At 34.7% G+C, this 23,084-nt stretch overlaps 3 protein-coding genes across 3 annotated transcripts in view; 2 read left to right on the top strand and 1 right to left on the bottom strand.

The window, feature by feature from the left end:
* The window catches only part of LOC145976532 (protein phosphatase 1H), a 74,300-nt gene that overhangs the window by 42,284 nt on the left and 8,932 nt on the right, over positions 1-23,084 (top strand). The window lies entirely within an intron of this gene.
* Positions 6,305-7,775, bottom strand: LOC145977129 (uncharacterized). The gene is made up of 2 exons (XM_083108857.1): positions 7,678-7,775; positions 6,305-7,118 (listed from the first exon to the last, which is right to left on the bottom strand). The coding sequence occupies exons 1-2, from the start codon at positions 7,741-7,743 to the stop codon at positions 6,411-6,413; spliced, it is 774 nt and encodes a 257-aa protein (XP_082964983.1). The 5' UTR covers positions 7,744-7,775; the 3' UTR covers positions 6,305-6,410.
* LOC145976533 (uncharacterized) lies at positions 14,212-16,011 on the top strand. The gene is made up of 2 exons (XM_083107693.1): positions 14,212-14,335; positions 15,072-16,011. The coding sequence occupies exons 1-2, from the start codon at positions 14,312-14,314 to the stop codon at positions 15,762-15,764; spliced, it is 717 nt and encodes a 238-aa protein (XP_082963819.1). The 5' UTR covers positions 14,212-14,311; the 3' UTR covers positions 15,765-16,011.

The following is a 23,084-nucleotide window of genomic DNA, read 5'->3' as shown; positions in this document are numbered from 1 at the left end:
CATTGAATAGCATTCTCGAGTGCATTTTAATAAAGGCCTATCTTGATTTGACACATATTATGTTTTATAACGATCGCAAAACGAACAAATAGTATGCTGTTACTATCTCTTTTTACCTCTTTTGAATGTTTTACACAATAGAAAATTATTAATCATCGATTGCACATGGAAGTAAAATTCTGAACATACGAGATTCTTCTTAGCATACCTAAAAACTGTGTGCGTATGCACTTTAAAGTACTCATTATATCATAATAATTAATTAATGACAATAAAAGATTGCTATCATTATCAACATTCAATTGTCGAAACTTATGTTTAAATAGATTGAGTGTATTTGTTATCGATTTTCATCCTGCGCCTCCTACATTTACGCGCTTGCAGAGCGCGCGATGTGCATTTACTGCATATAATACGTGAATTATATTTGGCAAACTATCTGCCAACCCATCGTGGCTCTTAGCGGCCGCATTGTCCGCATTATCCAGTAAATCTTTTAATTATCGTATATATGAAGTGTATATATGCATTATTAATACACGCCGAGCGCATCATTAATTTCATTCGTAGACATTATCGCGAACTACGCACTGCGCTGTAAACAGCGCGCACATATTCAAGAATAATTTACGTGAAATCTATTTAGTCTCTTAAAATAATTACATTAATACACTCATTTTAGTGCTATCCCTGCAGGTGTCGTTTCCCTCAGCAGCATCTCTCTTTCTCTTTCTTCAGGCACATTTAGAACTCGGATACTCTCTAATATTGTTCATATTTACAAATCCGTCTGAGGCTAACGCTCTAAACCGTTATTCTGCAAACTTTATGAAATTTTCCTTTAACAAAAAGCAAGAATATCTCTATATATATTATAACATTATATCCCATATTGTGTGTTATAATAGCTTTCAAACTTCGCGATTAAGACCTGATGAATACGGATTGTTTGAAGTTACTGAAGCGTCAATTTCAGATTTCATAGACAAAAGGCGCAACTTGAGATATATTTCCTTATAAGGAATCTGATATTACAATATTCACATAGATTATATTTACAATGTAGGACGTAAACGGATTACAATGTCTTCGAATCAAGCTATCGGGTGTTCCAAATTCCCGTTTGGTTATCGATTCGACAGAACATTGTCTCGAGATATCGGCCGTTACTGCAGCAGCTGTGGTGAGCCCCGTGAAATCGAGCGATCGCACATTACGCGTCCATTAACATGAAGCTGCTAGTATGAACCAGGCTTAATGTATGATTTATGCTTGTGTAAAGCCTGGAAGCCGCAGATCGTAGCTACAAAGGCAAGAGCCATTGTCGCGTTGTACATATTGTACATAAATGATAGAAACGGTTGTTACTTAACATGCTCATGAAAGAGTCGTTTCTGTAAACCACTTGTTTATCTGTTTCGTATACTTTTATACATTTGCGAAAGAGCAGTTATATTGGATAGAGAGGAAAAAGAAGATCGATTTCATATTGTTATTATCGAATACAGGGAACAATAAGAGATATCAAGAGAAACAGATTTAACGTTTTTTCTGCATAATCTGTATGCGTATATTGTAACTTGAATAAGAAGATAATAAAAAACCATCAGTAAGCTCACTTGAATAACCGTTTCGCTTTATAACCGGTGTTCAATATCCCTGAACAGAATGCAAATGAAGCGAGAATAGAAAGGAAGAAATACAGCGAGAAAAAGACAGAAACAAAAAGTACGTGATAGGAAGTAAAAACACGAGAGAAAAGGACAACGGCGAAAAGTTCAGTAGGCTAGAAGAAAGAGAGAGCATAGACTTGTAATAATTGTACTATTATAGTTATGTAAACAGGTTCGTTTATGATACAGCGGAAGTTAACGGTACAGTCTTAAGGCAGGCTTCCCAGTCGACGTCTCATTAGTTGCGATAGAAAGGAGGAAGGAGGAAAGAGGAGAGCATAGAAAGAAGACGAAGAGCGCGACCTCAGTGTATGTGTGTATAAGTGCTGATTTTAAATCGATCGGGTTTTAATACTTGTTTTATTATTTCACACAGTTCTTTTTCTCTTCGTTGTTTTTTGTCTCTCCAGCGATAACAAGCGAAGCATGTTTAAAACGCAAGAATGTATTTTTTGTTGCAAAATTCAAATCAGCGATAAATAGCTTTAACAAGGAGGAAAAGAAAGAAAAAGAAAGAAGAACATATGCAAAGGTCGACGCTACACAAATGTTATAAAAGGATACAAGAGGATCAGAATATGCTAATTTGAAAATCCGTAACGTTATATACAAATGAAACCAAATCAGAACAGAAGAAAAAAAAAAGAAAAGAAAGAACTTAAAATTTATATCACCAATTCATTAACAAATCGTTCTTCAATTGCGATAAACTTTGCAATAGTAATTGATAATAATTTGTAATTAGTCATATAAATAATTGATACATAAGTAACTAGTTGTGTTGATAGCAGATTGGCTTTTATTAGCTTCAATTAGCTTTTATTAAATTGAAAACATACATATGAAACAAAAATCATTAGCTTGAAAATAAAATTATCCATTTAATTTGCTTTCTCTCTCGTTATATATAAAAAATGTTTATTGATATTTTCATGTTTCAAATGTCATTTTATATAAATACGAAATGTATAAAGTAATAATAAATTAAAAAATATTTACTCTTGTTTATGAATAACTTTATATAATTATTAAATATATATTAAATATCTAATTCTGATAGATGAATAAACTCCTATTTAAACTCTAATAAAATTGATTTGGGAGGTTATATTTATCTTTATAAAATGTAAACACATCCTACGAGAAAGCAGAAGAAAATGGACAGTCTCAAAAGATAATGGAATATTTGCTTTGAAACGCGAAATAAAGATATAACAAAACGAGAGAGAGAGAGAGAGAGGATCTTTAGGATCGTATTTCTTGATTTACGTCTGCATAAACACCAGCTTGAAGTAAAACGTAGACATTATTACAAGACTATGTCATCAAAGTAAAGGTAACATTGAAACTAAAGAGAACGCTGTGAATATTTGCTAATGTGACAACATATGTGAGGAATGTTATACTATGTACTTAATGTACGTATCACGTATTTTGCATAATGGCATTAATCTTTCTAAAACATATCATGTTGTTTACATTGTTTATATTGTTTATAAATAAGTGAAAATTTTACATTTATTTTCGTATTTAAAATAGCCGAAAAAATACATTATAATTTTTTTTATCATATTATCGTTCCTTAAAATTTTTATTTATGTAAAAATCATGAAGTAGCTTTTGTCTTTTAATTCTCATTAATTTATCAAGTGATAAATTATTACGTAATTTATCACTTTTGCTTTGTATTATTATGCGAGTTCTCTATTAGATTGCATTTAGAGCGCACTTACTTCAATGCATGTCTAACGAAACGTACATTAATGGTCGCTAGTTCCTTACGCGGTTTCACCGAAGCGAGATTGCGGCATACACGGTATAATGTAGTTCTATCCTCATAAAGTAGAAAATTACTTACTAATTGCCCAAGACTATAATGTAATAAAATTTGAAAGAAATTTAAAAAGAAAGAAGAATATCTTATCTTTGAATTTCAAAAAATTGCTTTTATTGGAATTACTTTTTGATTTGCTGTCTCTAATTCACATTAAAATAATTAATAGAATTATTTCTCTATTTTTAAAAAAAAATATAACGAATCAGTTATATACATTTTCTTAATATAAAATTTTGCTTTACCATAAAATAAACAAATCTTCGTTAGATACCAATGGCGAATATGCAGTAGGAAATGTAAGAATAATATTTCTCTAACAGAAAGAAATATGGCGAATAGGAAGTGCAATAATATACATATATCTTATCTTGATATATAAGATTTATATTGTTATATTTTTTAATGATTATTATACTTTTATACTTTATATATTGCATTATACTTTAAAATATCACATTTTAATTGTACTTTAATTTATTGTATTATAATCTGATATCTCAAAACGAAATCTCGAATTTTCATCACCTTGACACATAAACGCATAGACCAGTTGATTTCACGAGTACAACGAAATTAAAGTTTCTCTAGTCAATTACGATGTCTTACGTCAAACAACAAGTATCGACGGAAAACTCTGTGCTCTCTATGGACGAACCCATTTCGACGCGGGGGACACGTAACTAACGAACCGTGAGAGTAAATGGTGATGTTTAAAGCGCCGGATGTTCGCGGCGATGTCGTTAGATTGACGAGACGTCGTGACGCCTCCCGTCGCGCTTGCGTTCTTCTCGAATGAAAAGAACATCTTTCTTCTGTCTTTTCCTTCGACAAGGCACCTCAAGACATTTGTTCCATTAATTTGATTCAATGACGAATCTGCGATATAATATAAATTGCATATCTCAAATTATGCAAATTGCAAATTGCAAATACTAGAATTTTCGTTATCTATCATTTTTTCATATGTAAAATAAATTTTCTAGGAAAAGAACGATTTTAAAAATGAAAATCAAAGGAATTCTAATTTAATGTGACCTTATTTACAATATTTCGTATTTTATATTGCAACAATTTGATAAAATTAATCCGGTTCTGCCAGTTCAGCTTATTACCTATGTTTCTAGTACACTCAAATTTCTTAGAAATTTATTATATACACATATAAAGAAAATTCCAAATGTTCCTCATTACGAGTCTATGATATCCGACTGAAAAGACATAAGGCCAGAAGTAAGAGATTCGTAGATTGAATTTATAATTCATTTCAGGATGAGGATTGCATAGCGCATTGCATATGAAAAATTATGGATATTGAATCTTCTCTTTCCTTCGTTAACGGCAACATACAATAATGATTACGTATAGAAGATTCAGGAGTTCCTAACAGGGACAAATTACAATACCGATTCATGCACCGTTATAACGATTGCCTCGGGTCAACGTAAGTTATTCATAGCTTGCCAAGATTCAGATCCTTAACAAGATATTGCAATTACAATACGCGCTTACGTCGCGTTAAAAAATATTCAGAGCGTAAAATTTTATAAATGATCTGACATAACGTTGGATTGCGAGATTATCATCGAAGCTAGAAAAAAAAAGACATAAAACGATCAAGACATCGCATGTAACACCTATCTCTCCTCTTACGAATTATAAATAAAAGTGATATCTAGGGTGCTCGCTGAGTGAAACGCCGCTATAAATTGCCAATACAGAATTGAATATCATCATTATGGATTTCGTTAACATGAAGGCGCTTTCTTACTTTCTTTTCATAATAGTTACATAAGATCGATCGATCTATTTACGTAACGCTGATAGTCTCTGCCGTTGGCCGTTGAGAAATGTTACCGTCGAGGAAGTAGGATTACGGAAATCGCGTTCTCTTTCCGTTCGCGTAGCTCGTTTTCTCTCACCGAGAGAAATCTCCGCAGATTCTATACTCGTGCACTCTCCGTATATGCTTGAATATGAATCGCCTAGGGCAAGTACTCGATATTATTTCTTCTGGCAACCTTGACTGTGGAATAATCTACCTTGCACGTCGGTTAAGCAAAACCTGACCGGTATGCGAGACGTATACTAACTTTAATATATAGCACCTGTATATAATTTGTACAAACGTGTGTTTAACATTGATGTGAAATAATTTATATAAGAAAGCATTTTAATGAGAGATTAGAAATCAAACACGCCAATTTTTTTAAAACTGTCAAATATTTTACGGTTAAAAAAAATGACAAAAAAGAGATAAACATTGCCTACTGCATCTTGTCTCTCGTCTCACTCACTTCTAATATTTTATCCTAATCACTAGATTACCCAATATTCTATCATAATCTTCAACTAGATCGATAATAAGCTCTTCATCCACTTCTGATAGCGTAGTTGGAATCGTAACTGCCATATGATGATTGGTTCGGATACTTTCACATGTCCCCTGGTAACCATATTGTAATATGTTCCGCTTAGTTTCACAGGAAGCAGTTAAGATTCCACTTATGTCGCGTACTTATGATAACTTGCAAGTATGTTACGTAAGATTTAACAAGCCAGACGTTTGAATTTACAATTTATTTTTTGTCACACGCTATGATTGCGCAATGTAAAGGTAACGCAGGTAAATCGATAGAAATAAGCAAACAGTATATTTTCTAAAATAATACATCGAGAAAAATTATTTACGTTTGCTATGAAATAATTATATTTATATTTCGAGTTAATATTTTCAAAGCAGATAAAATAGATATGGAAGGATAGGAAAAATTTCTTAGAGAAACAGAACACTGTATTAATAATTTAATATTTATTCTGCTAAGACAGCACGTGTGTAAAAAAAAGAACCGCAATTATTATATACAAGAGCATCGTTAGTATTAATTGACATCAGATCATCGTCAATGGTGCAGACTGATTTCATGTCCGCCACCATATCCGCCACCATATCCGCCTCCATATCCGCCTCCGAAGCTACCACCGCCGAAACCGCCTCCGTGACCGCCTTCATGTACCAGAACCGGGTACGATTCCTTGACGACGACCGGAACTTTGACGGGATACGGCACTTCCTTGTGCACGGGGTACGGTACTTTATAGGGAACGGAATAGGGAACAGGCACCTTGACGGGCACTTTAACGGGTACCTTGTAAGGTACCGGGACGGGTTTTTCGACAGGGACTGCTACGGTTTTCTCCACTGGAACCGGGTAAGGTTTCGGAACGTGATACGGTACCGGATTGTCTACCGGGACCTTCACCGGCACATGTACGGGCACCGGTACGCTCTTCTCGACGGTGTAGGGTACCGGAACCGGCACCGAGACTTCGCGATGAATCGTGATGCCGGAGATTCGTCCACCGTCACCACCTCCGCCGCCTCCGCCGCCTCCGCCGAGACCACCGCCAAATCCTCCGTCACCGCCGCCGAAGCCGCCAAAATCGTGTCCGCCCAAACCGCCGCCAAAACCACCGTCATGACCCAGACTCAATTCCAGGCCGCGCTTGCTCTTGGTATCCTTTGAGTCGACGGCCTTCTCTTTGCTGTCAGCCTTCTTGATTTCGGTGGCCAAAGCCACCGTCGCCACAAGGGCGAGGAGCACGAGAATCTGCGAATAAACGTGCGTTATTAATTGCGGTCCTTTACGATCAACCTTAGAATTGACTGATCAATTTGGAAGAGCTTTAAAAATATCGTTGGAAATGATAACAAAAATGCCTTGCGATAAAAGAGATATAAATAAAACAAAAAATAATAAAACAAAATATATATATATATATATATATATATATATATATATATATAAAATAAAAAAATTAAATGATAATCTACTATTACAAACATCGGCGCACTTTGCAAAATGTGAACGTAATTAATACGAAATATCTAATTAAATCTCCCATTATTTTTTTATTTTTTTAGTAAGACTTTTTAATCTTTTAGAAAAACAAAAAATCTCACGTAATAAGAATTTGGACTTTAACACTGTGCGCGACAGCACCAGAAATACAACACAATGATTATCTCTAAAAGATCTCACGCCGTCAAATCCCGTGACGCGACCCTCTTATACATCGTTCATAATTCCCGTGCATAATTCTCCGTTCCGAGGCGAGGTCCTAAAGGGACCCTAGGTATGCGCCGCTCTATCAGCAACGCGAGCTCACCTGCGAAGTGCTCATGGTAGCCTTCGGGAGTGTACACTGAGATTGCATCGTACCAATCAGCGGCATATATACCGGCACTTTCGCCCACTGCTCGCTGGCCCACTCCACGGAAAATCGCGCTCGTCCGCGTCGGTCTTTCTTTAAGGTGAACAGACCGACCACCACCGCGCGGTAAGCCGTTTTCCCACGGGCTAACCGCCCCAGCGTGGCTGATTACTGCCGGATGCCCGGATACGGGCGGCGTAACATCGCCGCCCCGTCGTTCCAGGCTGTTCCAATCACTATTCCCCTCGCCGAGAAAGAATCGCAATTTCAGAGTTTGCGATCGATTCGACTTTTCTTTCGCGAGCCTTTCGATCTAATCCATGACTTTCTTTCCTTCTTTCTTCTTTCACCTCCACGGGGCAAAAACATCACGGCCATTGCTTCCTTTTTTGCTCGTACCTCGTAAATTTTACCGGATATAACGGCGGTCGTAGCTCCCAATGCGTTACGCAAGATAGAACTAGTTGCCTTACGCAGGAACAATTAGCAAACTCAATACTTATAAGCGAGCCGATAAAAAATATGTAAATTGATACAATTGTGATTCGTAAAAAAACAAAAAAGAATATTTTTCCAAGAAAGTCTCTAAAAATTATTTTAAAGAATTATTTTAATTGTTTATAATATTATAATTATAATAAAATATATTATAATTATAATATTATTATAATTATAATAAAAATTTCAGAGGCTATATATATATATATATAAAATACATATACGTAACACAGCCTGTTTTTAGATGATTCGTAATACTTATGCTTTCCCCTGAAATAAGTGGATGGTAATATGACGAAGGACGTTCGACTTAATTTGACGTCGTCGCGTAATCGCCTCGATAGAGATCTTAAATTTAATTCTACGATCTCGTCGGCACGTTTTCCTTGAGAAATGGTTTAGTGACACTCACAGGACGCCTCTCAAGCGGTTTAGGAGACGTAATTCGTATCGATATACTCGATTCGCTGAGCAATTAACTGCTACGACTCGGGAAAGACTTTTTGATATCGCATAACTCTCGCGAAAATTAAATCACATTAAAACATCTTCCTTAATTAATACATGACTGGCTTTACGAGCCGCCTCATAAATCTAATTAAACGACAAAATTCATGTAGCGTAAAATGATAATGCGCGCGCGAGACGATGCGACGATTAGACTTTCTCCGTATGTCGCGGACACGTGCGCGCATTTTGTATCCCGGCATCATGCTCGATGCCCGTTTAATTAAAAAGTAAATTCGCAATGCGCAAAGGAAGTTGTTAAAGTATTACAATGCTTGGCAATAATGTAGTCGATGGTGCACACGTTGATGATCGTCAAAAAGACAATGTGAACATTTGCGCGCGCGTTTCAACACACTCACTTATGAGGTAATCAACGCGCTATTGTTGTTTTTTCAGTTACCTTGTCGTCTAGTTTTATATATTTTATAATATTTTATATAAATACATATATAAAGGAAATCGAAAGTTTTTCGATTGTCAGTCAACCGTGTCGTTAACGTAACGTGTGAATCATCTAATGTCGAAATAAAAGCGATATCTTTCTCATTTTTTTTGACACTCGGATTCTAATATACCGTTCTCGGATCTTACAAAGACATGTGCCACTGCTTAAAGTCATTCACGCGCAGCAACTTTTTATTAAAACTACTTTCATAATCGATTCACATGAATACTTTGGCATTAAACGTAACTCTCTTGTATCATTCCCACGTGGCATTTTATTGGCCACTAGATGAATCAACGTAATTCTAGGTAAACGCATTTAATGACGTCTTTGTAAAAGGTCTCACTTATATAATATTTTGTATAAAATAATCTAATAACTACGCAGTTACATGTTTCGTTGAATAAATCTGTATAATGATCATATAATTATAAGCTATATGGAGCGCAACACGCATATTAAACAAATATTCATATTTCGCACAAACCATCACAAAGTTTCAATACATGGTAAGCATTTGCATTATTCAGTAAACAATTGTTCCATGTATCGGTTAGTACGGATTTCGTTTAATGAGGATATGCTCATTACAAATTCATTTAATCGTGTTGGACTTTTATTTAATATGTTGAACTCTCAACTAGAATGCACGTAAATTAAATAAATACAATATATATATTGCATATAATGTGATAATCTTTACCTCTCTATAATTAGTTGATTAAAATCATAGTCCGCTTTAAATATACCCTTTACTTATTTATATAATCGATTTAATCGTCTTTTTCTAAAACTGTGATTTAATGATATAAATATTAGACTCTATATATATAATATATATAATATAATATCTATAGCACCTATGCCATATATGCCTCTCTATATTATACTTATACTGTAATTTGCTAAACAAGAAAAATACGAGTGAAAGAGAAAGTAAATTTCTTATTCAATTGCATTTTTTTAATAGCTCAATAAAGTATTTTATATCCAGTACAATCTTTCTCTCAATAAGTTCTTTACTTATAAACTTACTTTTTAATTTATAATTTATACGATCAATTTTTGCTACTCTTTTACTTACAGCTTTTGAAATAGTTAATTTTATTTTAACTTTTATTTTGATTTTTAATTTAAAGTCTCTTGTTTTATTTCTAAGAATAATAAACAAATATTCCTATTAGTGTATATATAATTTGACAAATAAATAAAAATAAAAAATTTAAGATATCTCGAAAGCTAATTATGTATAAGATTACATTACATGCATATTTATTTATTGTATATTATTACATGTATATATATGTATATTATTACATGTATATTTACTAATTATAATTATAATTTGTTTTACCATGTATAATAGAAGAAACCGATTTAAACACAAGCAAATATAAAAATGTATAACTAATCATATCAATACACGAGAAATATCCACTTTTCCGAAGAAACTAAAATAGTTACGATACTGTTGAAGAGAGAGAAAGAGAGAGACAACGAAAGAACTAAAAATCTCTTTCATCTCTGTAGAGCGCAAATTATGTTTATGTTTGAAGGGCCGAGAATATTTCAGAAGCGGAAAGGACGTAACTAGAAAACGGTTTGATAAACACCTTGAGCGAGAACATCTATCCATATATTCATGAGAGCCGCGGTCTGGCCGACTCCAAAGCCTTTCCCATTATTGCATAAGGTTACACTTTGCGGTCGGTGAAGCAGAAATGCAGACTACGCGAAAATCCTGTCGACGACGCCTGTCCTCACCGTAGACAGTGCGCGAAAATCCGTCAGTGCACTTAGGGAGTATTTATGCCATTTCGTCGTCACCTCTTTCAATGATATAAAAAGTTTAAGCAACTTGAATGTCAAAAAAATACTTCAAGAAAGATAAGAATCGCAAATTGAAAGTTTGCTTCGCAGTCTCGGGACATTGTGGCTTTTCGCAATTGCAATCAATTTACGTTTTACGCGAACGAGGCCACCGAAAAAAAATCCCGTGCTGCGTAAATTAATAACGTGTGGACTCTATATTTTTCTAATGAACTCTGAAGGAGAGAGAAGGGAGAATATACGCAGATATTTAAGTTGACATTAGGCGCAGGTGCTCGCGTGCAAAGGAATAATTTGCATATGGTGTACACGAGCTCGGCTTATTGCGCCGTGTGAGATCAAAAGCGGTTTTCGTGGCTTCGCGAAAAAGCACTTATATTAGTGATAAGAAGCATGTATCAAAATTTACATAATTGTAATCTGCATAAATATTAAGAAATCGGTAGAAAATGTATCATCAATATGGCCACCTTCGATGCAAGCGTCTATCGCATGCATTGTATCCGGTAATAAAGATAATCGGCCAGTTCACTTCGCGAAGTTCCGTATACGTAATGTTAAGAAGTCACTACAATCGGTCGAACAGAAAAGAAAAAGAATAATAATAAAGGTTGGTTTTCACTGCGATAGATTTAATCTTAGTATTCTTATAGCGGCCTGTGAAAATAGCTTCCTGATATTATTCCTACTGCAGAGAAACTTTCGAGCGAATAACTTCGCAATTAAAATCATGCGGTTCGTGTACACGTAATTCCAAACATAATAACACTTCGCGCAAAGGCACTTATGACACAATAAGAGTACACAGAAAAGTTTAATTTGAGAAAGACTCAATTAACGCGTTATGAGAGCATCATACATTGTATTGCCACCCTTGGACGAATAAAAATATCAAAAACAAACCTCGTTAAAGTTGTAGCCTTCATGTTAGAATCATTTCAATATTGAACCGCATCAAAGTAATACAATGTTACATCAATGATACTTATATTATTAATGCAAAATAAATGTACTGCATTATTAACATAATGTATTACATTATGTTAATGTTATAAGATTAGTATGCTCATAGATATATACATATTAATAATATTAGCAATTGAATATCGTGAATAGCATAAATTTATCATATGCATTTGCAGCTATATCGTAATTCGTTAATAATATATTGAAAAAAGTTATTTAAAGTGTTTAATTAAAACTTCACAATATGACACACTTGTTAATCAATAATTACCGATCAACTTACACGGATATATTGTCGCTGCTTGATGAAAATACGCAGTAAATAGTCAGAGTAGAAACGACCGCAGAAAACTAGTCATCCCGGTGTCTTAGCGCATGTCATTAATTAACAGATTGTCGCGCTTATACAACAAACCGATTAGATAACAATGAAGTTCATTATCGCGTATCGATTTATTTATCGTTCAATGTTGTACATATGATTTATACCTTTCAAGAATCTTTTCCGAAACAAAAATATTAAAAGAAAAGAATTTTTAATTAATTGGAGACAATCTCTCTCTTCCACAATATCCTATCCTCCCTCAATATCTTATAAAACTCTTAATTTACAAGAAAAAAATTTTTTTGAACATGCTGATATATTCGAAACTGTCAATTATCGGCTTTCGGCATAGCATGTCGACAAGCAGCAGCGCGAGCAGATTGTGGTCTTCAGTGAATCACTATAAATTCATCAAAAACAATTTAATCCCCGAGTATAGGTCAAGTGAAAACCATTGCATACATCGTTCCCCCGATTTTCGTTGTAGGTCGACAACCAATCGAAAGGGAGGGAACCTCTCGAAACACGCTCTATCCAAAGCTAGGAGTCAAATCAATATTTTCGGATTCAAATATGGAAATACAAATTCAGATGTATGGAAATTTATTCGTGCCGATAACTCTGATAAACCATGGATACGCGAATATTCTAACACCCTTCGAACCAGCCGAGATCGAGGTACAAAGTCATTCCGAGATTAACTGTACCCGGGGGAACTACGTGTGATAAACCAAAAATCGCGCCATTGTTATATATCGAGCTTCTACGATACCGAGTTTCTACGTTCTCGGCCAGCTAAAAAACCATTTCTAACATGCGTGAATTTTGCCCGACCGCGTTAACGAGTTCCAACTTCCTAAAACGACGATGGTAGTGGCGGTCAGCGTCTTCAAATCATTCTTTTTAATTTCACGGCCAGTGGTGATATTATCTTCTTCTCAGCGACAAATGTCACGGCGCATGAAACGGCGTAGGAAAGAGATAACACGCTGGTTGAACATGCTATGAGCATGGAAATGAGGCGAGGTATATTAAATTCGAAAGAGAGAAAAAAAGTTGGTAAATGTAAATGTTCCAACGCGCTCGTATATTCGGACGATGAAGAGAAAAAAAACGAGTAAGGAAAAGCATTTTCGTGTCATCAAAAAATTCCAATTCTTTGCCTCTTAAATTAATTAAGCTCTTAATATTGATGAAGCTTTCGGCAAACATGGAAACACAGAAAAACATTGTCAATTAAATCAAATTAATAGAAAAAAATCAATCATAAAATTGCATTATTTATCGCTGTAAATCATTTCAATGCATTGATTTGTTTTATAATTAAAAAGTTTTTGATTATGCATAAATGTAAAATATATTAATAAATTTTTCCTGAAATCAGATATTAATTAGAATATTGAGAATAAAAAAATGATTTGCTCATAAAGAAAACATATGAAAACTAATTAAATATGCTTTGTATTTCAAGTTTCTATTTATAATTCATAAAATTTTAAAGCATCTGATAAAAAATAGCATATGTATTTAAGTTAATAATTAATCTTAAAACTTATTGATTTTTTATAAACAATATTTTTTCAAGTTTTAAAATACACAAAACAAAAATATGTCTAATCGAATGAGAGTATATTTGATATTAACTAAAAGATTCCATATACTACTTGCATATACTACTCTATCGCTGAGTAAAAATTTAATATCAGTGTAGCGAATAATTCGGATTTTTTTCGCTTTGCGTTACAGAAATACGTTTCTGTCCAGAGTCAAACGAACTCGAAAATGCGACAAAACAATCCAGAAAAAAAAAACGAAGAGAAAACAGTCGCGAAGACAAAGGCAGACGGAGAAAAGCATCGCCCACGACGGCGTTGTCTTCCTCTTCTCCTGTTGACTTCCTACCCGCCGACAATTTCATCGGCACGCTCGAGTTGCCCAGCGGGCAGAGCGTTGCGTCCCCTATAAAAGCGAGGGTAGACGATAGCGGTACCAGTGTGTGCTCACTACCGACCAACATGAACAGCACCGACAAGCTGAAAGTGAGTAGTCCAGTAAGATAGCCGTTCAAATTACCGCTTATAGAAGCACGAGCCGTACATTCGGCCGAGTCGTGCAATACGTTGCAGTCTCTTACATATTTCTAAGCGCGATGACTCGTTTCCTACTAGATGTAATGAGTAGGCAGATTTTTATTTGCGGATTTGTACGTGACATACGACAGAAATTATTAAATATTCTCTTTGCATGTCCATTGTTTTTAAAAATATTGTCAGGATATAGAGAACGTTGCATCTCCAAAAATTTCAGAGAGATTAGATTTATATAGCAATTATCCATTTTCGGATTTACCTAATAATAATTATATTTTATTCTAAATTTTGAATCACTTTAAAATATTTTATTTTAAAATATTTTAATTTTTTTTTAAATCTCTGAAACAATTTTGAAAAGTAGATTTAATGCTCTTGTCATTAAAAATGTTCTGCTAATATTATGATTAAATAAAATTATAGAATTAATTTGTTTACATATTTAAGGGCTATATTATCTCATTTTACAAGGCATTCGGAACTCGGATAAATCGTTGATGCAAGATACACGATAAGATCTCTCATGAAATCTCATGTTAGCATTAGCAAAGCAAATTACAACGAAGCCTATGCATGTCGCATAGCGCTGTATCTCGTACTTCATACAATACAAATTCTAAGATCACATTTATCATTACAATTTACAAATTCAGAACAGGAACAAATATTTCCTTTCTTCCGGCAGGTAATACTCTTATGCGGCCTAGTATTATCGGTCGTAGCTGAGAAGACCGAGGAGGCGAAGAAAACTGAATCCAGCGCTCAGCCAAAGGATGAGAAGTCAAAGCGCGGATTGGAACTGAGCCTGGGCGATCACGGTGGTTTCGGGGGCGGTTTCGGCGATGGCGGATTCGGCGGTCACGGTGGCGGATTCGGCGGTCAAGGTGGCGGATTCGGCGGTCAAGGTGGCGGCGAAATAATTTCTACCGATCACATCAAAGCGGTGACAGTCACGAAGCATGTACCAGTACCACATCCGTACCCCGTAGAGGTCACGAAGCATGTGCCCTATCCGGTAAAGGTGCCGGTCAAAGTACCCGTCGACCGCCCGTATCCGGTCCACGTACCGCAACCATACCCGGTAGAGGTCACGAAGCACGTGCCCTATCCGGTAGAGAAACCGGTGCCCTACCCAGTCAAGGTGCCCGTAAAGGTACCCGTCAAGGTGCCCTATCCAGTCAAGGTGCCAGTCAAGGTTCCGGTCGAAATAGCGAAACCAGTTCCCTATCCCGTCAAAGTACCCGTGGTCGTCAAAGAACCCTATCCCGTGGTCGTTAAAGGTCACGACGAAGGCGGCTTCAGCGGCGGATTCGGTGGCGGACATGACTTCGGCGGCAGTTTCGAGCTTGGCGGACATGATTTCGGCGGATACCATTGAGACAAAATTGTAGGAAGGAAGCAAGGACTTGCGTCGTCCTCCTTTGTCTCACGCGATGCGAGACGAGGAAGCTTTCGATCATCGAGAGATCGAGGAGCGACCGACAGAGCGATTACATCGTTCTAATAAAAAAAAAAAATAATAATAATGCGACGCATCAATATTCTATTTTATTGTGATCCCATCCTCGGATTGTACTATACACGCTGTAAATGTAAACACGAATAAAGTATTCTTTTGTACGTAATGATTGCTTACGAAACTAATATCGAGAGAGTATGAGGGAAGGCTTAAAGACGACGGGGAGTCTGACACGTTACGCGATTATGAAGAATTGCGAGTGGAACTTTCACTCGTTGATATTACGCGAGAAGAGAAATACACCTGTTTTACCGTAAACGATGTATGTACCACTGGAAAAACACAAGCGTAGGGATCGTTAAAGTAAATGCGTTCTAACGTTCAACGCGAGAGGGATAAGCGTAAGAAGTAAATGTCAAAGCGCGCGAAAATTGCGCGCCGAAGCGGTAAATATTCCCCTGCAAATGTCCTCTCGCCTCTCTCTTTAAATTAATCTCGCCTTTCGACACACGCATCACGCGCCACCATGCGCGACGTATGCGTGTCTTGCGTCATAAGGATTCGGCCAACGATCGTTAAGCCAATTGCGTCGTTTTTTACTCCCGACTGCTGCTAACCTACGGTTGTTCAGGGCTGCATCGATAGTTTCTGAGACGTAGCGTATGTACAATAAAAATCGCAAAAGAGCTATTGCTAAACATTATGCGATTGCGACACATCGTTGCTTACGCACTACCTTTACGACACTTATTCGATATTATCAGAATTAATCGACAGAAATATTCGTATGACGTACGGTGTCTTAGATAGTTGCTTTGCATTCGAGTTTGATCTAATTATGCGGTATATAACGTGTTCCGAAATACATGATTTTTATATATCTACTACGAATTCCTACTATGCAAACTAGTATGGAAATGATTAAATGAACACTTTCAATTTATATATGCTTCAAGGACAACCTGTGACTTGTAGGACCGGATGCAAAATGTTAAACCTCTCATTTTATTCGGTCACATATCTAATATAACATTATAATCATGTTTGTCTTTTGAAATGTCCAAACAAATCTGGGCATAAATTATATGCAAGCGACTGACTAAATCAATCATGTCCTTAGAATGTCGCATTTCCCAATTAAATCGCTAATCTAATTGGGGGTAATTCTACATAAAAATTCTATGGAATATTCTATGTAAAATGTAACTGAATTCAAATATCGTGCCGACATCGTCGAGATTAATAGACTTCCTCATATTTTTTTCCATAAAAGTTTCGCACGCACGCGAATAATGTCGCCACTGCGTTCGCTTTCGCGATTCCAAGTTTGTACCAGATCAAACTTTCCTTTCGTATTATGCGGTACAATACACAGCACACACAGCGTCCATCTTATAGCTAGATAACTATGGTAATAGAACGCAAACCTAATTGCCTCCCACGGTAATAGACCTGTACCTTGGCTATACAAGTTCCTCCGACTACATACATCTTAGGTACCATTATGCACGATCCATTCTGCGGCGGCATGACTCGTCCCGACGATAGGATGTCTCGTTAATATGTGGTTACCGCGTAAAACAAGCCCGCCCAAGAGATACGAGACACACGAGAGACATTTACCTCCATCGTCGTCGACTTGTTCTCTCGCGGGTCTCTTCCTTTTCCCTAGCGCCTTACTTTCATTGCGGTTTCGATAGCGTATGATCCGATAGCAGCATCGTTTCGCCACACCCTGGACTCATTTCCGCGTGCCGAGTCTGCTTCCGTCGCGCGTGCTAAACTAGAAATTGAAAGCGGCGAGTCGTAAATGATTCGCGATCTTAACATCCAGGGAAGTCGGCTCCTGGGTCGAGAGAGATCGTCACGCTTGCTCGTTACGTATAAACGATGCAATTCGGCAAAATTGCATACGACGATGGCATGCCTTTGTTTAGATGTTGCAAGTGAGTGACTTTCGCTATGGGTGAGCTATGCTTTATTAGTACCGTTACGATCGCGCAAATCGATTGGTCACGCAATGTGTTCAATATCGTATATGTGATTGGTTTAGAGAAACGTGAACGCTGAGAAACATTGACATTCTATGAGATAGAGCAGACATCGTAAGAGAAAGAGAGGGAGAGAGAGAGAGAGAGAGAAGACTAAATTTATCTTCTCGCTAAAATGTATTATGCGATCGATCGAGACATGCGGTCGTTCGATGAGCAAATCCCGTTATCCAACACGCTGCGTGTGTCGAGTAATGATAATTAATGGCCTAGGAAGTTCGTGCGGAAAAGGGGAAAGAGATTTCTTATATCAGTCATGAAACACCCGTGCGTACGAAAATAAATCGAGATGCGTATTTATATTTATAAATATCCAACATAGTCAAGATGCGGATTATATAATATGTAAATGTGTACAGTGACTCTGCTGTTTCGTTCAACCATGATGCAATATCTCGTTCGCTAAGTGGCGGACCATTCAAGAAAAGCGCGTACGATTGCTTCTTTAGCATTCTTGAAGAGAGAGAGAGAGAGAAGAGAAGAGAAAGAAAAAAAGAAAGGAAGATAGTAAACGCTATAGTATTATAATAATCATAAAAGTACTGATTTCTGTCCATTGTTACAGATAAGCCAATCATATAGTGAACCCAACGTATCAAATTGTTGCACATTATATTTATTTTTAATTCTCGATATGAAAACTGTCTGAAAAGGATTGTTATATTGATTCGCCTGATAATCGATCAACTTTCTGCCGCATTTCTTTTGAATGTGATACTATCATGGTGAAATAAAATTATACGCGTGTATATCTTAACGTCTCGATTACGCAAGTTTTGCTTCTTGTGATTTGAAACTACTTACTCATGACTCGATGCTAGCCTCAGTTACGAACCTCAGTTACGAACATCTGTTCGACAAATGGAGAAAATAATGAGGACTTTGATGTTGACGACACAAATTATTGAATGATAGCGTTACGTCAAATACTTCCCATCATGATAGATGTAGATATAAGTACAATATACGCTTGTAATCGGTTATGAAATCGCGACTTTATACGGCAATTTTATGCAAGCGCGAAATCCGATCGATTTTTACGGACTTTCGTTAATAAGATTTCACGCATTCGTTGCGCCGTTAATAAGTTTTTATGTAGCGATTTTATCGCGCCCAATTAGAGAAATCTCGAGAATAGAGAAACGGCACGGCTGGCTGAGACGGAAAATGATGGTTATTGCATTGTGTGCACTTTTGTGGTTTCCGTACTATCCTCCGTTTCTTCGCGAAAATGCATCGATAAAATGTGTACAATTGCGATTCAGCGATACTAGTTAATATGTGCGTGCTAATGCATCGTGTATTAATAAAAAAGTTAATGAATTTGAACATAAACTTCTAAAAAATCTGAAAGTATGTAATATTTTAACTTTTCATAAACTATGAAATGCATAACACACATTTGATATATTTTCCCCACCGCAAAAGAAATACCGAAATCCTTTCTATACCGTCATGTATACCGATATCATCGCTTGTTTGCACGGGAAAGTGATCGCCAACATAATATTGATATTGTCAAGAATGTAATCCGAAGTTCATCGTTCCTAGCAAGTCTGTGCTTCTATAATAAAATTTGATGATCTTAAAGAGAAAAAATTCGAGAAATTAATTAAAGAAATGGAAAAAAAAGCGAATGCTGATTATCTTTCATAATCAAATAAAATGTTTGTAAAATGATAATCAAATAAAAATGTTTCAATATTTAATGAATACTGAGCATATTGAATAATACTATTAATATAAGTTACTTATTTCAGCTTATAATAAGATCGTTCTGATTACATTTATTGTATAACTGTTTATTATATAATTTATATTATCTTTTACCGATCATATATCTTATAAAATAAAAATGCAATGAAATAATGCACGTAATTCTCATTAACATCATTTCATACTCATATTAATTATGGATTATTCTTCCTATGAATTTTCGATTAATTAAATAAATATACATTTATAACATATCTTATAGAAGTTTAATTACGTACACTTATACGTACATTTCATATTTTTCTTATTATTTATTGCCTCAGATCTTTCATTTATATATTTATTTAACAACAAACATCATATCTTGACATATTATTAAAAATGAAAACACAGAAAAAGAAAATGATCATAATTTCGTTTAATGTAAAATATAATGTAAAATCACATATGTATTTCTTTTAATTTTTATTGCGTAAATACTTACATTATTTCATATAATACAAGCGTTGTAAATAAATAATAAATGCAATAAATTCATACAAAAGCGAACGATATATCTGAGTCTATTATTACGTGCAATTAGAAATTGATCATAGGTAAATTGCACATTAATTCTTGTACGTGCGAAATAGTAATAAATCTGAGGTTAGCCGAGCAGCCAAGAGTAAATTACCATGGTATCGATCCGAAATACGGAAGTAAATCCTAAAGAGTGAAAAAAGAATAAATTATAATAAACTAGTAAAATGGAACGGTTCTAATTGGCTTTTAAATGTAATCTATGGTATTTTTGCATAGTTACAATTATGACTGTCAAACTTGGAACTTCAATAAATCTTGCAATTACACAATATATAATATATAAATAGATTTATTCCATTATACTGATAAAAAAAATTTTACTATAATATTTAATATCTTTACATATTCATATATTTTCATTTACCTACGTTAAAGTTTTAATGTTTTATATCTTTTTATTAATTTAAGTAAAACTCATCGGAATTAGAATATTTGGAAATAATGTTATTAACAATTATCTAAAATCTGATAACATGTATATAATTCAATGTATATATTATTTAATATATCAGTGAGTCGCGAATTCGGATTATTCTGGAAAAATTAATTAAAATAGTCTTATGTTTTTTAAATAATATTCTTATTTTTTTTTGTGAAAATTATATACTTTTATATATATTTCTCTGTTAAAACTTATACATGTATATGCCAAAATATCTTAGAGATATTTCGCTATTTTATAGATTTATAAAAAAAATTAATTTAATATATAAAATAATATCCAATATATTAATATCTTTATTGTATTTATAATATTTATTTATGGAAATTGTCAAAATCGTTTTTATATTTAATTTGTAGTTGATGCATCACATGCATTATTTTTGGTACAATAATTGCGGTATATATGTGTATTTCCTTGTGTATTTCTCTTCAATTTAATATCACTATACACACATATAATACTTCTTTCTACCTACTTAATCAGACCAGTCAAATGCACTAACCACATCCAACATTAACCACAAACCACAATTTTATATTCAACTTGAACGTTTAATCTTAGACTGCAGAAAATAGTCACAATGTCTGAAAGTTCCATTCGGTCTGTGTCGCTTTTCCTAATTACGCTAGTAACAATAATATATCGATTCGCAGAAAAGTCGCAATTGATAGATATAAGTAATATCCTGGCACAAATAGTCTAACATAATTCAATAAAGTTGTTACCTTAATACCTCTTGCGTAATATCGAAGGTAAATTCGCAGAATTCTTATAAAGTACGCCGCAAAAAAACGTAGTTAAACTTATCGTTAAAGTAACAATCTCTATTGTCCGGCGAAACTATAAATTTAACTTTCATAGGAAGTGGAATATCTTCAGTAAACTGCATATTACGTGATAAAAACGAAAGATCAAATTCCTTTTATCGTCGTTCAAGAGTTGATTGATAGTGAAACATTCGACCGATATTTTTTTTCATCATAATAATCTTTTCAAGTAAGTTGCTCCTAATAATTTCGCTACAGTACAAATTTAGATATGATAAAATCTTTTAGCTTAATAATTACGTAGAAAAAATAGAAGAAATAAATAATATAAATAATAATAATATAAATTAATAAAATAAAAATAAATAAATAATAATTAAAATAAAATAAAATTAAAATTAATATAAATAATAATAATATAAATTAATAAAAATGTTAAAAAGATCTATTTTTTTATTATTTATCATAATCAATAATTAACTTGGAATAAGAAAAAAAAGATTTAAAGAAAGATCAATTCAAGTGTAAAACCACACACAAGTATCGCGTGTTTTATAAGAGCATGCATTAATCTTTCTCTCTTTTCGTCGTATCAGTTCCTCCTTCGTTTTTTTTTCATTTATGCGCCGCGGGAAAGCTTTGGAAGCTTTTCTACCGAAGATCGGAAAGATCGTAGTCGTATGCGCGAACGGTGTCGTAATATCACGGCACGTCCAACGCTGCTGTTCGCAATGCAATAACCACGATTACGCATTACCTGACTATGAGCACTTCCGTGATACAGTATCGTGTTTATGCATCGCTACCGGCGCAATGTAAAAGTACATCGACTTTCGCGCGCGGTCTACCTACTTACCTAGCTACTTTTGCCGATCGCCTCACGTGAGCGCGATTTTCCCGTGCGAAGCTTTTTGTTCTTCTCGTCTGAGATATAAACGCGAGGGAAATTGCGCCGTCACGATTCAGTTTCCCGTAACTACTTTGCTGTGTAATGTTGCACTTGGCGAAAATAACGCGGTTGAATATTATATCGCGATGCGTGCACAATGATGTAATTACAGATTAATACGTTTCTGCAAGTTGCGAAACAATTGGAAGGAATAATTGGATGATTGTGCCTTAAATTCATTTATAAAAGATTTAATTAAAAGTAAAATCACTCTCTTCTCATACGTACATCTCTCTTTTTAATTTTCATGCATCGTAATTTTTATTATATAATTCAAGTATACGTATACGTATACTTGAATTATAAAAATTGCGGTGCATGAAAATTAAAAAGAGAGATGTATATTCTCATAATGAATCCCGCAAAGTATCGATCGATGAAAATCTAGGAAGGGAAAGCAAAAGCTATATAATCACATTAATATTATTGAATGTTATAGTATGTGTGAAATTGCGCACTATCTTGCTAATCAAATAACGTAAAATTCAATGGACATGTAGTGTGCGAAAATTATATACATATTATATACTACTACAACTTTATTTTTCTTTCTCTATCTAGTTTTTTACATAATTATATAAAATCTCTCCTAGCACACGCGTACATAATGATATTATGCAATATAGTCTTTCATTTTTATGCTATAAAAAAAGTAGAGCAACGCAAAATTATAGATCAATCGTGATAAAACAGAAAACAGATTGCTTATTAAGTAACGAAATATGAAAA

This window comes from Camponotus vicinus, unplaced genomic scaffold (genome assembly GCF_025532165.1).
Source record: "Camponotus vicinus isolate PSW18456_S1 unplaced genomic scaffold, iyCamVici1.0 SCAF_9, whole genome shotgun sequence".
Taxonomy (NCBI): domain Eukaryota; kingdom Metazoa; phylum Arthropoda; class Insecta; order Hymenoptera; family Formicidae; genus Camponotus; species Camponotus vicinus.
The sequence above is the reverse complement of the archived record's forward strand: the minus strand, read 5'-3'. Positions and strand labels throughout refer to the sequence as shown.

What these genes read in the sequence shown, in the direction of transcription:
- LOC145977129 (XM_083108857.1), bottom strand. Translation starts at nt 7,743, where the DNA reads ATGCCGCTGATTGGTACGATGCAATCTCAGTGTACACTCCCGAAGGCT. An exon ending in CTACCATGAGCACTTCGCAG is followed by an intron (nt 7,119 to 7,677) that starts GTGAGCTCGCGT and finishes GTTTATTCGCAG; the next exon opens with ATTCTCGTGCTCCTCGCCCT.
- LOC145976533 (XM_083107693.1), top strand. Translation starts at nt 14,312, where the DNA reads ATGAACAGCACCGACAAGCTGAAA. An exon ending in ACAGCACCGACAAGCTGAAA is followed by an intron (nt 14,336 to 15,071) that starts GTGAGTAGTCCA and finishes TTCTTCCGGCAG; the next exon opens with GTAATACTCTTATGCGGCCT.